Source organism: Salvelinus namaycush, chromosome 6 (assembly GCF_016432855.1).
Source record: "Salvelinus namaycush isolate Seneca chromosome 6, SaNama_1.0, whole genome shotgun sequence".
Classification (NCBI taxonomy): Eukaryota; Metazoa; Chordata; class Actinopteri; order Salmoniformes; family Salmonidae; genus Salvelinus; species Salvelinus namaycush.
This window is the reverse complement of record NC_052312.1, coordinates 26,472,833-26,487,956: the sequence shown is the minus strand read 5'-3', so window position 1 is coordinate 26,487,956 and position 15,124 is coordinate 26,472,833. Positions and strand designations below refer to the sequence as shown.

The following is a 15,124-nucleotide window of genomic DNA, read 5'->3' as shown; positions in this document are numbered from 1 at the left end:
AGCGTGATGCAGCCACCACTATGTTTGAAAATATGGAGAGTGGTACTCATTTATGTGTTGTATTGGATTTGCCACAAACGGAACACTTTGCATTCAGGACAAAAAGTGAATTGCTTTGCCACATTTTTTTCAGTATTACTTTAGGGCCTTGTTCCAAACAGGTTGCATGTTTTGGAATATTTTTTATTCTGTACAGGCTTCCTTCTTTTCATTTTGTCAATTCGATTAGTATTGTGGAGTAACTACAATGTTGTTGATCCATCCTCAGTTTTCTCCTATCACAGCCATTAAACTCTGTAACTGTTTTAAAGTCACCATCAACCTCATGGTGAAATCCCTGAGTGGTTTCCTTCCTCTCTGGCAACTGATTAGGAAGGACAGCTCTATCTTTGTAGTGACTGCGTGCATCGATACACCATCCACCATGTGTAATTAATAACTTACTTCACCAAGCTCAGGGATATTCAATGTCTGCTTTTTTTATATATATTTGCAAGCCCTGGTCTTTGTGGTTGAATCTGTGTTCGAAAGTCTTTGTGGTTGAATCTGCTCGAGATTCAACCACAAATTGAGTGGGGTACAAATATGAGGTAGTCATTAAAAAATCATGTTAAACTCTGTTATTGCACACAGAGTGAGTCCATGCAACTTATTTTGTGACTTGTTAAGCACATTTTTACTCTTGAACTTATTTAAGGCTTGCCATAACAAAGGTGTTAAATACTTATTGACTTAAGGCATTACAGCTTTACATTTTTATACATTTGTACAAATTTTGAAAAACATAATTCCACTTTGACATTGTGGTATTGTGTGTATGTCACACCCTGATCTGTTTCATCTGTCTTTGTGCTTGTCTCCACCCCTCTCCAGGTGTTGCCCATCTTCCCCAGTGTTATACCTGTGTTCTCTGTTTGTTGCCAGTTCGTTTTGTGTCATCAAGCCTACCAGCATTATTCCCGGGCTCCTGGTTTTCTCTAGTTCTCCCGGTTTTGACCATTCTGCTTGCCCTGACCCTGAGCCTGCCTGCCGTTCTGTACCTTTCGGACTATGCTCTGCATTTACTGACCTCTGCCTGCCCTTTGCCTGTCGTTTGCGTGCCCTCCAGTTTTTGTAATAAACTTTTGTTACTTCGAAACTGTCTGCATCTGGGCCTTCTCCTAAGCAAAATTTTTAACAGCAGCGGCCAACCCATTAGGGCATTAGTGGAGGCACACTACTTGTGATAAAAACAAACAAACACGTGATTGGTAAAAAAAAAAATATATATACACTGCTCAAAAAAATAAAGGGAACACTTAAACAACACAATGTAACTCCAAGTCAATCACACTTTTGTGAAATCAAACTGTCCACTTAGGAAGCAACACTGATTGACAATAAATTTCACATGCTGTTGTGCAAATGGAATAGACAAAAGATGGAAATTATAGGCAATTAGCAAGACACCCCCAATAAAGGAGTGGTTCTGCAGGTGGTGACCACAGACCACTTCTCAGTTCCTATGCTTCCTGGCTGATGTTTTGGTCACTTTTGAATGCTGGCGGTGCTTTCACTCTAGTGGTAGCATGAGACGGAGTCTACAACCCACACAAGTGGCTCAGGTAGTGCAGCTCATCCAGGATGGCACATCAATGCGAGCTGTGGCAAGAAGGTTTGCTGTGTCTGTCAGCGTAGTGTCCAGAGCATGGAGGCGCTACCAGGAGACAGGCCAGTACATCAGGAGATGTGGAGGAGGCCGTAGGAGAGCAACAACCCAGCAGCAGGACCGCTGCCTCCGCCTTTGTGCAAGGAGGAGCAGGTGGAGCACTGCCAGAGCCCTGCAAAATGACCTCCAGCAGGCCACAAATGTGCATGTGTCTGCTCAAACGGTCAGAAACAGACTCCATGAGGGTGGTAGTATGAGGGCCCGACGTCCACAGGTGGGGGTTGTGCTTACAGCCCAACACCGTGCAGGACGTTTGGCATTTGCCAGAGAACACCAAGATTGGCAAATTCGCCACTGGCGCCCTGTGCTCTTCACAGATGAAAGCAGGTTCACACTGAGCACGTGACAGACGTGACAGAGTCTGGAGACGCAGTGGAGAACGTTATGCTGCCTGCAACATCCTTCAGAATGACCGATTTGGCGGTGGGTCAGTCATGGTGTGGGGTGGCATTTCTTTGGGGGCCGCACAGCCCTCCATGTGCTCGCCAGAGGTAGCCTGACTGCCATTAGGTACCGAGATGAGATCCTCAGACCCCTTGTGAGACCATATGCTGGTGCGGTTGGCCCTGGGTTCCTCCTAATGCAAGACAATGCTAGACCTCATGTGGCTGGAGTGTGTCAGCAGTTCCTGCAAGAGGAAGGCATTGATGCTATGGACTGGCCCGCCCGTTCCCCAGACCTGAATCCAATTGAGCACATCTGGGACATCATGTCTCGCTCCATCCACCAACGCCACGTTGCACCATAGACTGTCCAGGAGTTGGTGGCTGCTTTAGTCCAGGTCTGGGAGGAGATCCCTCAGGAGACCATCCGCCACCTCATCAGGAGCATGCCCAGGCGTTGTAGGGAAGTCATACAGGCACGTGGAGGCCACACACACTACTGAGCCTCATTTTGACTTGTTTTAAGGACATTACATCAAAGTTGGATCAGCCTGTAGTGTGGTTTTCCACTTTAATTTTGACCGTGACTCCAAATCCAGACCTCCATGGGTTGATAAATTTGATTTCCATTGATAATTTTTGTGTGATTTTGTTGTCAGCACATTCACCTATGTAAAGAAAAAAGTATTTAATATGAATATTTCATTCATTCAGATCTAGGATGTGTTATTTTAGTGTTCCCTTTATTTTTTTGAGCAGTGTATATATTTGTATCTAAAATATATACAGTGCCTTCAGAATGTATTCACACAGCTTTACTTTTCCCTCATTTTGTTGTGTTACAGCCTGAATTTAAAATGGATTCAATCGAGATTTGTTGTCACTGGCCTACACACAATACCCCATAATGTGGAAGGGGAATGATGTTTTTTTATTTATTACAAATCAAAATTAAGAACTGAAATGTCTTGAGTAAATAAGTATTCAACCCCTTGTTATGGCAAGCCTAAATAAGTTCAGGAGTACAAATTTGCTTAACAAATGCAACATAATAAGTTGCATAGACTCATCTTTGTACCCCACACATACAATTATCTGTAAGGTCCCTCAGTCGAGCAGTGAATATTAAACACAGATTCAACCACAAAGGCCAGGGATGTTTTCCAATGCTTCGCAAGGAAGGGCACCTATAATTGGTAGATGAGTAAAAAAATAAAGCAGACATTGAATATCCCTTAGAGCATGGTGAAGTTATTAATTACACTTTGTATGGTGTATTAATACACACAGTCACTACAAAGATACAGGGGTCCTTCCCAACTCAGTTGCCAGAGAGGAAGGGTACCACACACGGATTTCACCATGAGGCCAATGGTGACTTTAAACCGTTACCGAGTTTAATGACTGTGATAGGAGAAAATTGAGGATGGTGTGGTAGTTAAGTTTGTCTCTCCTCATTTGATAGTAAAGAAATTATCACACAAGTCAGAGTTATACTTAAACTTAATATGTATTCACTTATTATTAAGGGAGCAGCTCAGTACAACACACACATATAAAGTGAATCGATTGAGTGCTCTGCAATAATGATGGCTGGTCGACGAATCACCCTCAGATGATTCGTTGAGAGCCCCGAGACAATGGTACAAAGGTCTTTTATAGCCAAGATACACCCCCTTCAGTCTACATGACAAACATCAGATGCATGGAATGGGTCACAAGGTTAAGATTTGTACGAAATATACTTATAATTCACAGTAGACAGTATCTGCTGTAAAAACTTCTCATTGTGTGGAAACCAGGCTCTGGCCCCGAGCCATCTCACCCTAGTACCTTCCAGTCAGGCACACAGACACTAATCATGCATTGGAATGCAGTCTTGTTAGGTTTATCACCAATCCATCGTAAATCCACTATCAGTGTTAAATCTCCTAGAGGCCCACTTTCAGTTCATACAGACACAATAGAGTAATAAACAACCATTTAATGCAATAACAGTATTATAACATCATCTTGTAATTTCTGTTCTGACAATGGATCAAAAACATTATAGTTACTCCACAATACTTACCGAATTGACAGAGTGAAAAAAAGGAAGCCTGTACAGAATAAAACGATTCCTAAACATGCATCCTGTTTGCAACAAGGCACTAAAGTAAATCTGCAAAAAATGTGGTAAAGCAATTAACTTTTTGTCCTGAATACAAAGTGTTACAGTATATTTAGGGCAAATCCAATACAACACATTACTGAGTACAACTCTGCATATTTGGGGCAAATCCAAAACAACACATTACTGAGAACAACTCTGCATATTTTCAAACATAGTGGTGGCTGCTTCATGTTATTGGTATGCTTGTAATTAGTAAGGACTGGGGAGTTTTTCAGGTTAAAAAAGAAACGTAATGGAGCATAGCACAGGCAAACTCCTAGAGGGAAACCTGGTTCAGTCTACTTTCCACCAGACACTGAGAGAATAATTGACCTTTCAGCAGGTCAATAACCTAAACCACAAGGCCAAATCTACACTGGAGTTGCAGTGGCCGAGTTAGAGTTTTGACTTAAATCAGCTTGAAAATCTATGGCAAGACTTGAAAATGGTTGTCTAGCAATGATCAACAACCAATTTGATCGAGCTTGAAGAATATTGAAAATAATAACGTGCAAATGTTGCACAATCCAGGTGTGGAAAGCTCTTAGAGACTTACCCAGAAAGGTGTTTCTACAAACTATTGACTCAGGGTTCTCATTATTATCTAAATTACATATTTCTCTATTTCAATTTGCTAGAATTTCTAACCATATGTTTTCCCTTTGTCATTATGGGATATTGTGTGTAGATGGGTAAACATTATTTTTTTTAAATCCATTTTGAATTCAGGCTGTAACACAACAAAATGTGACGATCGGTCTGATGTAGCAAAATTTGAAATTGTGTTTTTTACATTGGATAAAAGTAGAGACTCAGAGCTACAAAATGGTATATGATACACTACAGTTGAGGAACAATGGGAAAGTCATTTTGCTTTGAAAGTTGATAAACTTGTAAACTCACTTTTGAGAACATGGCCTTTGAATGATTGGTACTACTATTGGAGAGTCCTTCAGCATCGTTCACACCCTCTTAATAGGGCTAGGCGTCCCGTCAGTGGGACACCTGTCGACAATTTCCGGTGAAATTGGAGGGCATGCAATTGAAATAAATAATCATAAAAATTATGGATATTTAACATCTGGGTACATACAAGTGTCTTATATCGGTTAAAATTCTTGTTAATCTAACTGCATTGTTCGATTTACAATAGGCTTTACAGCGAAAGCATACCATGCGATTGTTTGAGGACGGCGCCCCACAACATATTTTTCAACCAGCACAGGCTTCATAAAATCACAAATAGCGATTAAATAATCACTTACTTTTTGAAAATCTTCCTCTGATTTGCAATCCAAAGGGTCCCAGCTACAACATGCATGGTCATTTTGTTAGATAAAATCCTTCTTTATATGCCAAAAAGTCTGTTTAGTTGGCGCCATCGATTTGAGTTCAACATGCAGACAAAGGAATCCAAAAAGCTACCGCTAAACATTGTTAAAACAAGTTAACCTCTTGGCGCACGGATCCCTTTTACGGGATCATTTTCGCAAACAACCGCTGAATTGCAGAGCGCCAAATAAAAAAATAATACAAAAAATATTTATTTTCATGAAATCACAAGTGAAATATACCAAAACACAGCATAGGTTGTTGTTAATCCACCTATCGTGTCAGATTTTGAAAATATGCTTTACAGCGAAAGCAATCCAAGCGTTTGTGAGTTTATCGATCACTAGACAAAACATTACGAACAGCTAGCCGCAAATTAGCTTGGTCACGAAAGTCAGAAAAGCAATAAAATGAATCGCTTACCTTTGACATCTTCGGATGTTTGCACTCACGAGACTCCCAGTTACACAATTTTTTTTATTTTTGTTCGATAAAGATTAGTTTTATAACCAAAAACCTCCATTTGGTTTGCGCGTTATGTTCAGAAAACCACAGTCTCGTGCCGGTCCTGAAGGGCAGACGAAAATTCCAAAACGTATCCGTAATGTTCTTATTAACATGTCAAACGTTTTTTATAATCAATCCTCAGGTTGTTTTTAACATACATAATCGATAATATTTCAACCGGACGGTAAACTATTCAATACTACAGAGAAAGAAAATGTTGAGCTACAACTCTCGTGCGCATGAACCAATCAAAGGACACCTGACGCGTTTTGATAAATCTCGCTCATTTTTCAAAATAAAAGCCTGAAACTATGTCTAAAGCCTGTTCACAACCTGTGGAAGCCATTGGAAAAGGAATCTGGTTGTCACCCCTTTAAATGGAGGATAGGCAGGCAATGAAACAGGGATTTTTCCAAATAAAAGGCACTTCCGGGTTGGATTTCCTCAGGTTTTTGCCTGCAAAATCAGTTATGTTATGCACACAGACAATATTTTAACAGTTTTGAAAATTTTAGAGTGTTTTCTATCCTACTCTGTCAATTATATGCATATTCTAGCATCCGGACCTGAGAAATAGGCAGCTTACAATGGGAACGTTATTTTTCCCCTAATACTCAGGTACCCTAAAATGTAATTAAACCATAATATTTCATATGGAAAGAAGTATGTTCAATAAAAAAGTAAAATTAGCAAGTGCGCGTCATCTTTGTTGCGCGCCCACAGACTGATTTCCAACTCTGACTCCCTATACCAAAACTCAAAATTCTTCCTCATTTTGGAAGAACCAAGCCTGAAACCTTGAACAAAGACTGCTGACATCTAGTGGAAGCCATATGAATTGCAATCTGGGAGCTGGAATTGCATAGGACCCATAGCTTTCCATTGTAAGAGCATGGGATCTCCCAAAAATAAAATTCTGGTTGGTTTTTCTTTGGATTTTCTCCTACCATATCAATTGTGTTATAGTCTCATACATTATTTTAACATTTCTACAAACTTCAAAGGGATTTCTATCCAATGGTACCAATTATATGCATATCCTGGTGTCTGGACCTGAGTAACAGGCAGTTTACTTTGGGCACATCAGTCAGGCGGAAGGCATTTCTGCCAAAAAACACATTTTGGTACAAAAAAAAGTTTACATTCAAACGGCTCTCCTGTGAAGTAATGACCCACGACATACGCCTAGTTTCCTGAAACAGGTCACAAATTTGGAATAAGTCAAGGGGTATGAATACTTTCTGAAGGCACTATATATATTAGATCATTCATGTTTTAAATTATTATATTAGATTGAGTTCATTAGTCACATGCACATAAAGTGCATTAAATGTGTACATTTTCCTGTTAAAAGAAATATATGGTTCAAAACAAGCTATTCAGTTACTTACTACTCTTCCCCTCAGTGACTGCCAGAAACAGCAGCTCCACCTCCACATGCGCATTTAGGCCATGTGAACATTGCTTGGATTGTTCTGGCAGCTATTTGCTATGAGGGGGAACTGCTAGCATAAATTATAACAGCACAAAGTCAATGGACCGTCCTGGGGTGCAAAAATTTGCATTTGGTTAGAACTTCTGGGTCTGCTCTAGTCTCCCTCCCAATATGTCTCTCGTGACAGACGGCTTACTTCCGCACGTGAAACTAGATCTTCTCTATCAGGTACAGATGGCGCTGAAGCAAAAAGTAAATTGTAATTAACTTGTAAATAAATAATCATAACAGTCATGGGAGCCTGGGACATGATAAACCGGACATCTACATCCAACAAGAGTTGAAGGGCAGAGGGATACACTAGCTAGAACCTTCTCATCGTGGATCTGGTAGGACAAAAAAGCATGTCGGTGGCTTAATTTCCCCCCCATGTTGTTCATCAGGTTCTACTGTAGGTGACAGGGTGACATGTTGTGTGGACTCAAACACCATAAAACCAGGTGTATCACAAATAATGATAAAATTCATTAGAACAGCCTAGTATATAGTATTTTTTTTTTTACCACGATGCTGGATGCTCTTCTCCGTTTCATAAACAAAACAAAAACTATAAAAAATGCACCTGGGGCGACCAGTGGCACTGTTTCACCTTATGCGGATCTCAGCTTTAAGGTCCAATGTTTTATCATGTTTTATCTACTTGTACATAATCTGGTTGATCTTTTCCCTCTCCCTTTCTATCTCTCTGTATCTCTTTTTCTTCCTCTGTCTCCTCAGAATTTGCTGATTCTGGTGAGTTACTTTTCTAATTATCTTTGCCAAAATGCTGTTCATTATCATCTCCACAGCTTGGAAGGGACTTTTTGCCAAACTTTCCTCTTAGATTGTACCGCTCCCTGATTGCAGTTACATTGCTTTCAGAAAGCATAAACACCCCTTGACTTATTCCACATTTTGTTGCGTTACAGCTTGAATTCAAATGCAAAACATTTTGTTTATTTGTCACTGGGCTACACACAATACCCCATCATGTCAAAGTCGACATTTTTACCAATTATCTGTAAGGTCCCTCAGTCGAGCAGTGAATTTCAAACATAGATTCAACCACAAAGACCAGGGAGGTTTTCCAATGCCTCGCAAAGAAGGGCACCTATTGGTAGATACGAATATACAGTACCAGTCAAAAGTTTAGATACACATACTCATTAATTTCCAAGAGTGTGCAAAGCTGTCATCAAGGCAAAGGGTAGCTACTTTGAAGCATCTCAAATATAAAATATATTTTAATTTGTTTAACACACTTTTTGGTTACTACATGATTCCATATGTGTTATTTCATAGTTGTGATGTCTTCACTATTATTCTACAATGTAGAAAATAGTAAAAATAAAGAAAAACCCTGGAATGAGTAGGTGTGTCCAAACTTTTGACTGGTACTGTATATATTTTTTTAAACATACATTGCATATCCCTTTGAGCATGGTGGATTTATGAATTACACTTTGGATAGTGTATCAATACATCCAGTCACCACAAAGATACAGGCGTCCTTTCTAACTCAGTTGCCGGAGAGAAAGGAAACCGCTCAGGGATCTCACCATGAGGCCAATGGTGAGTTTAATGGCTGTGATAGGAGAAAACTGAGGATGGATCAACAACATTGTAGTTACTCCACAATACTAACCGAATTGACAGATGAAAAGAAGGAAGCCTGTACAGAATAAAAATATTCCAAAACATGCATCCTGTTGTAACCATGCAGTAAAGTAATACTGCAAAAAATGTGGCAAAGCAATTCACTTTTTGTACTGAATACAAAGTATTATCTTTGGAGCAAATCCAATACAACACATTACTGAGTACCACTCTGCATATTCTCAAGCATCATGTTATGGGTTTGCTTGTAAGCATTAAGTACTGGAGAGTTTTTCAGGATAAAAAATACAGAATGGAGCTAAGCACAGGCAAAATCCAAGACCAAAACCTGGTTCAGTCTGCTTTCCACCAGGCACTGGGAGATTAATTCACTTTTCATAACCTAAAGCACAAAGCCAAATATACACTGGAGTTGCTTACCGAGAAGACAGTGAATGTTCCTGAGTTGCCTAGTTACAGTTTTGACTTAAATGTACTGTGGCAAGACCTAAAAATGGTTATCTAGCAATGATCAACAACCAATTTGACAGAGCTTGAATAATTTTTTACAGAATAATGGTCAAATGTTGCACAATCCAGGTGTGTAAAGCTCTTAGAGACTTACCCAGAAAGACTCACAGCTGTAATCGCTGCAAAAATGTGCTTCTACAAAGTATTGACTCAAGGGTGTGAATACTTATGTGAATGAGATATTTCTGTATTTTATTTTCAATACATTTGCAAAAATTTGAAAAAACATGTTTTTACTTTGTCATTATGGGGTATTGTGTGATAATGTTTAAAGTATTTAATCAATTTTGAATTCAGGCTGAAACACAACAAAATGTGGAATACTTTCTTAAGGCACTGTACAGGTATGTCAATGAATGTCCAAATATAAGTTTCTATGCAGACATATTTTTACTATTTTATGTGAATGTATACCTCTGTAACCATTTTTGTTTTCTCCATTATCCTTTCCATCTCCCCTCTTTTTTACCCCTTGTAAGCTAACCATTGTAACAATACATATTATACTAACTATCTTGCATGCATGGGCCTGGGAGATACATTGGGGCCAAACACTGAAAGAGCTGAGTACATGTTTTGTACTTTGACACACAGAAAAAGACATAGAGGACACAGGACCAACGATCGACCGAAAACAGATAGTGTCCGACAGGGTTGGGGAGTAACTGATTACATATAATCAGTTACTGATTACATATAAACAGTTACATGTAATAATATTTAATTAAAATTGTTGTAATCCCTTACGTAACGTAAGCAAAAATATGAAAATCAGATTACAAATACTTAAAAAATTAAATTAAATTAAAAAAAAGGATGTTTGAGAAAAAATACATTGTAACGCATATCTGTTTCTCAATTGACATTAAATTCAGCATTGCAAAAAGGCGCAAGTCTAAGTTTGTTCCACCTGAGCGAGTCTGATGACAAGTCAGAATCCACTATGATGACACACCAAATGCGTTTCATGGATCCTTTTCGTCTTCTTCTAATGCCTCTTAAGGGGAAAGTGAACAAAAATGGACTAAAAGTCATCAGATTACGTTTACTGAGTTTGGGTAATTCAAAAGTAACGTTACTGATTACAATTTTGGACAGGTACCTAGTAACTCTAACGGATTACATTTAAAAAGTAACCTACCCAACCCTGGTGGCCGATCATTACCCACTGTATCTGTGGTGTGTTAGCACAGTTGCTTTCCACTTTGATACCTTAACACTAGAATCTACAAGTAACTGCCAAAATAATGGAAACACTTGAATAAATAACAGGTGTGGTACCTGAGTTAATTAAGCAATTAACATCCCATTATGCTTTGGGTCATGTATCGGAATGCTTCTTATCAGGCCATTATTTTGGTTACCATGGCTATGTCCCATAGTATGACAATGCACCATCCACAGGGTGTGAGTGATCACAATGGTTTGATGAGCATGAAAATGGTGTAAACCATATTCCATGGCCATCTCAGTCACCAGAACTCAACTGAATTGAACACTTATGGGAGATTCTGGAGCGGCAACTGAGACAGCTTTTTCACCACCATTAACAAAACACCAAATTATGACATTTCTCATAAAAGAATGGTGTCGCATCCCTCTAATAGAGTTCCAGTACAATCTATGCCAAGTTGCATTGAAGCTGTTCTGGCTCGTAGTGGCCCAACACCCTATTCAGTCACTTTATGTTGGTGTTTACTTTTTCCCAACTCTAAATACAAAACTCTAAACAGATAACACTTATGTTCATAACCTTTGATTGTGCATTGAGTTGGACTTGAACACATCTTTCACCCCTGAGTTATTCATGCAAAATGTACGTTTTCTGTGAAATACCATGAGAACATTTAGTTTATCCACCAATACATCCGATAATGATAGGCTCACCACTTAGTCATTTTAACTACCATTTACATTTTTTATCAATCGCTTTAGTGCTATTTTCAAAAGTATGTGGTGATTTTTCAAAACTCTCAGTACAAAAAACTCCAAACTGGTAACACTTGTAACGCGTCAAGTCTTGTATTCCAAACCTATTATTGTGCATTCATTTTGTTTGGAGACATTTTTCACCACACACCCATTGATCCAAAATATAAGATTACTGTGAAATACCATGAGGACATTGATTTAATCACCAAAACAATATCTTCTGAATTTAGTCGTTTTAACAACCAATTAATCAAATATTTAAAAAAAGTAAGATACATGTTTCAAAATTGCCCTTTGAATGTTGTATGCTACAGTACTGTAATTTACAGAACATTCATTTTTTCACATTAGGCAACATACTTTCACTGAAGATTTCCATAATTTCACTGAAAATTTTCATCATTTCTATCCCATGTATTATCAATGGTGTAGGCATTGAAAACATCTTTCCCAATCATTGATGCAAAAAATAAATCTATTGTTCAGATATAATCACAAAATGAGTGTACTGTAATCAATTAACAAATTTAATGAATTAAGGAAACATAACATTTAGTAGGCACTAATTTGTATATCAAGCCTGCATTTGACCATAGGTTCTCATCGACATTGCAGTAAATGTCCTCATTGTTCAATCACCTGGGGAAAAACCTTTTGGCATGGTGAATCCAAGCCTGATATACTGTAGGTCTGGATTGATGCCATTGCATTCCTCATCCATGGCCTGGAGGAGGGTGGCACGCTCATTGGGGTGGCGATCATACACCTTCCACCTGTATTGTAATCATGTATTGTATTTTACAGTATTGTACTTACACATTGTAGCTGTCCTGTGAGGCTCTGTTAGTAAGAGCATGGCACTAGCAACAATAGAGTTGTGGGTTCTATTCCCACTGGGGTCACATACAAAAATGTATGGACTCACTTTTGTCACTTTGGATAAAAATGCCTGCTATGTAAATGACATATATTACCGTTTTACAGTACTGTTTTGGCCAATAAAATGTTTGTAAAGCCGTGTGAAACTATTACATCAAAAAGACCTCAGCAATGTCATTTTGGATACATATTTACTGTATAGTGGATGCATTACATGCAGTACATGCCATCATAATAGTACATTACAATATACATCATCCATACTTCATATGTTTATACTTTACAAACATACATTTTCATTATGTAATTCTCAAAATCTGTTGTAGACAAACCAGTTTAAAATCTATAGGTTTACCAAATGGTTAAGTGATTATCAATTAAGAGCAGTCAGATTAAGTAATAGTCAAATGTATTTTAACAAATGAGAAGACAATCATGTCAAAAGTAAATGTGAGCATTGCATTGTGAAAAGCAATTACTTTATATGAACATGTATTGCAATGTGAAACGTAATTCTAGATTAAATGCCTTTTGCGTCCCTTTGATATGTCAGTAGAAATTGTGCATCAATATTGAATTTTAAAAGCCTGTTATGTTAAATGAAGTGCCCTTTAATATAGACCACATGGGCTGCGTTTACACAGGCAGCCCAATTCAGATATTTTTCCACTTATTTGTCTTTTGACCAGCTGATCTGATTGGTCAAAAGACCAATTTGTGAAAAAAATATCAGAATTGGGCTGCCTGTCTAAATCCAGCCATGGATAATTCAATAAATTCGATGTTTTATATGAATAAAGTCTTGCTACAGTGTCAAAATTCATCATGTCCCTCCATCAACCCTGTATCCCCTCTAAGAAGATTGTTTAACCCACTTAACCCCAAAATGTCAATATAAAGCCCTAGTTATTTTGTTGCGTTGAAAGTTATTTCTGAAGATTATTGTTATCATTTTAAGGTTACGTGAACTGAATTCTCGTTTTAATATGGTGAAACTATTACTTTTTAAATATTGTTTTCAAAAGGAACATGGACATCTACAAGTGAAATCATAGTGCAAGTGAGCTGGTTCTACTCTTTTTTTACATTTTCTGGTGTTTTGTGGTGGAAAACTGAGCAGGTTGAGCGTAACACATCAACCCTGTTACCGATAGATTGACAGCCTAGGCATGTTTTAACAATAAAAAGAAATGTGAAGCTTGCATTTAATTGCCACTCCCTGTTGCACACAACAATCTTCTATTCCCATGTCACAAGGGGACTTATGGCTGATTTATGATTACATCGTCAACACTGTTATGGTCAACCCTGTTACTTTATTTGGCACTTAATATGCACTAGTATTTTTTTATTTAACATCTTGAGATGGGAAAACTTGTTTTTTATGAAGTTGAAAATGTGCTCTTTGTGATAAATGTTAAAATTAAGTGAAATAAAAACGTTTTTTTTTTACGAAGTTACACTTCACAAAAGCCACCGAATTGGTGGAATGAACCTAAACATTTCTTAAGGTTAGTTAAAAAGTGATTTTGTGTGTTTGTAGTTTTTAAACAACTATGTTTTTGATGATCTGTTTTGAGTTTTGTACTAAGTAAGCATTGTGGAAATTTACCACATACTTGTGAAAATTGCACCAAAGCAATTGAAAAAATCCAAGATACAAATTTCAAACTGTTCTTTTTGAAATGCTGAATAGACAGACAGTAGATGATAAAAAATAATTTTCCATACAGTATTTGACTACATTTGGCTATAATTTATCAGATAATTTGTATCAAATGGAAAATCTAATCAAATGTCACATGTTTCATAAACAATAGGAGTGGACTAACAGTGAAATGCTTACTTACGGGCAATTCCCAACAATGCAGAGAGAAGGAAAATAGAGAAATAATAGAAAAGTAAAACACATAATGATAAATAATGATAGATACACAATGAGTAACGATAACTTGACTATATACAAGGGGTACCAGCACCGAGTCGATGTGCATGGGTACGAGGTAATTGTGGTAGATATGTACAGTCGTTGCCAAAAGTTTTGAGAACGACACAAATATGAATTTTCACAAAGTTTGCTGCTTCAGTGTCTTTACATATTTTTGTCAGATGTTACTATGGAATACTGAAGTATAATTACAAGCATTTCATAAGTGGCAAAGGCTTTTATTGACAATTACATGAAGTTGATGCAAAAAGTCAATATTTGCAGTGTTGACCCTTCTTTTTCAAGACCTCTGCAATCCGCCCTGGCATGCTGTCAATTAACTTCTGGGCCACATCCTGACTGACGGCAGCCCATTCTTGCATAATCAATGCTTGGAGTTTGTCAGAATTTGTGGGTTTTTGTTTGTCCACCCGCCTCTTGAGGATTGACCACAAGTTCTCAATGGGATTAAGGTCTGGGGAGTTTCCTGGCCATGGACCCAAAATATCGATGTTTTGTTCCCCGAGCCACTTAGTTATCACTTTTGCCTTATCATGGTGGAAATGGCATTGTTTGTCACCAAACTGTTCCTGGATGGTTGGGAGAAGTTGCTCTCGGAGAATGTGTTGGTACCATTCTTTATTCATGGCTGTGTTCTTAGGCAAAATTGTGAGTGAACCCACTCCCTTGGCTGAGAAGCAAC

At 38.1% G+C, this 15,124-nt stretch overlaps 1 protein-coding gene across 1 annotated transcript in view; it reads left to right on the top strand.

The window, feature by feature from the left end:
• Positions 1-15,124, top strand: part of LOC120049308 (sodium/potassium/calcium exchanger 2-like) — a 151,859-nt gene that overhangs the window by 85,627 nt on the left and 51,108 nt on the right. Inside the window, exon 6 of the mRNA XM_038995558.1 lies at positions 8,295-8,309. Coding sequence (XP_038851486.1) covers positions 8,295-8,309 — 15 coding nt within the window. The remainder of the gene's footprint in view (positions 1-8,294; positions 8,310-15,124) is intronic.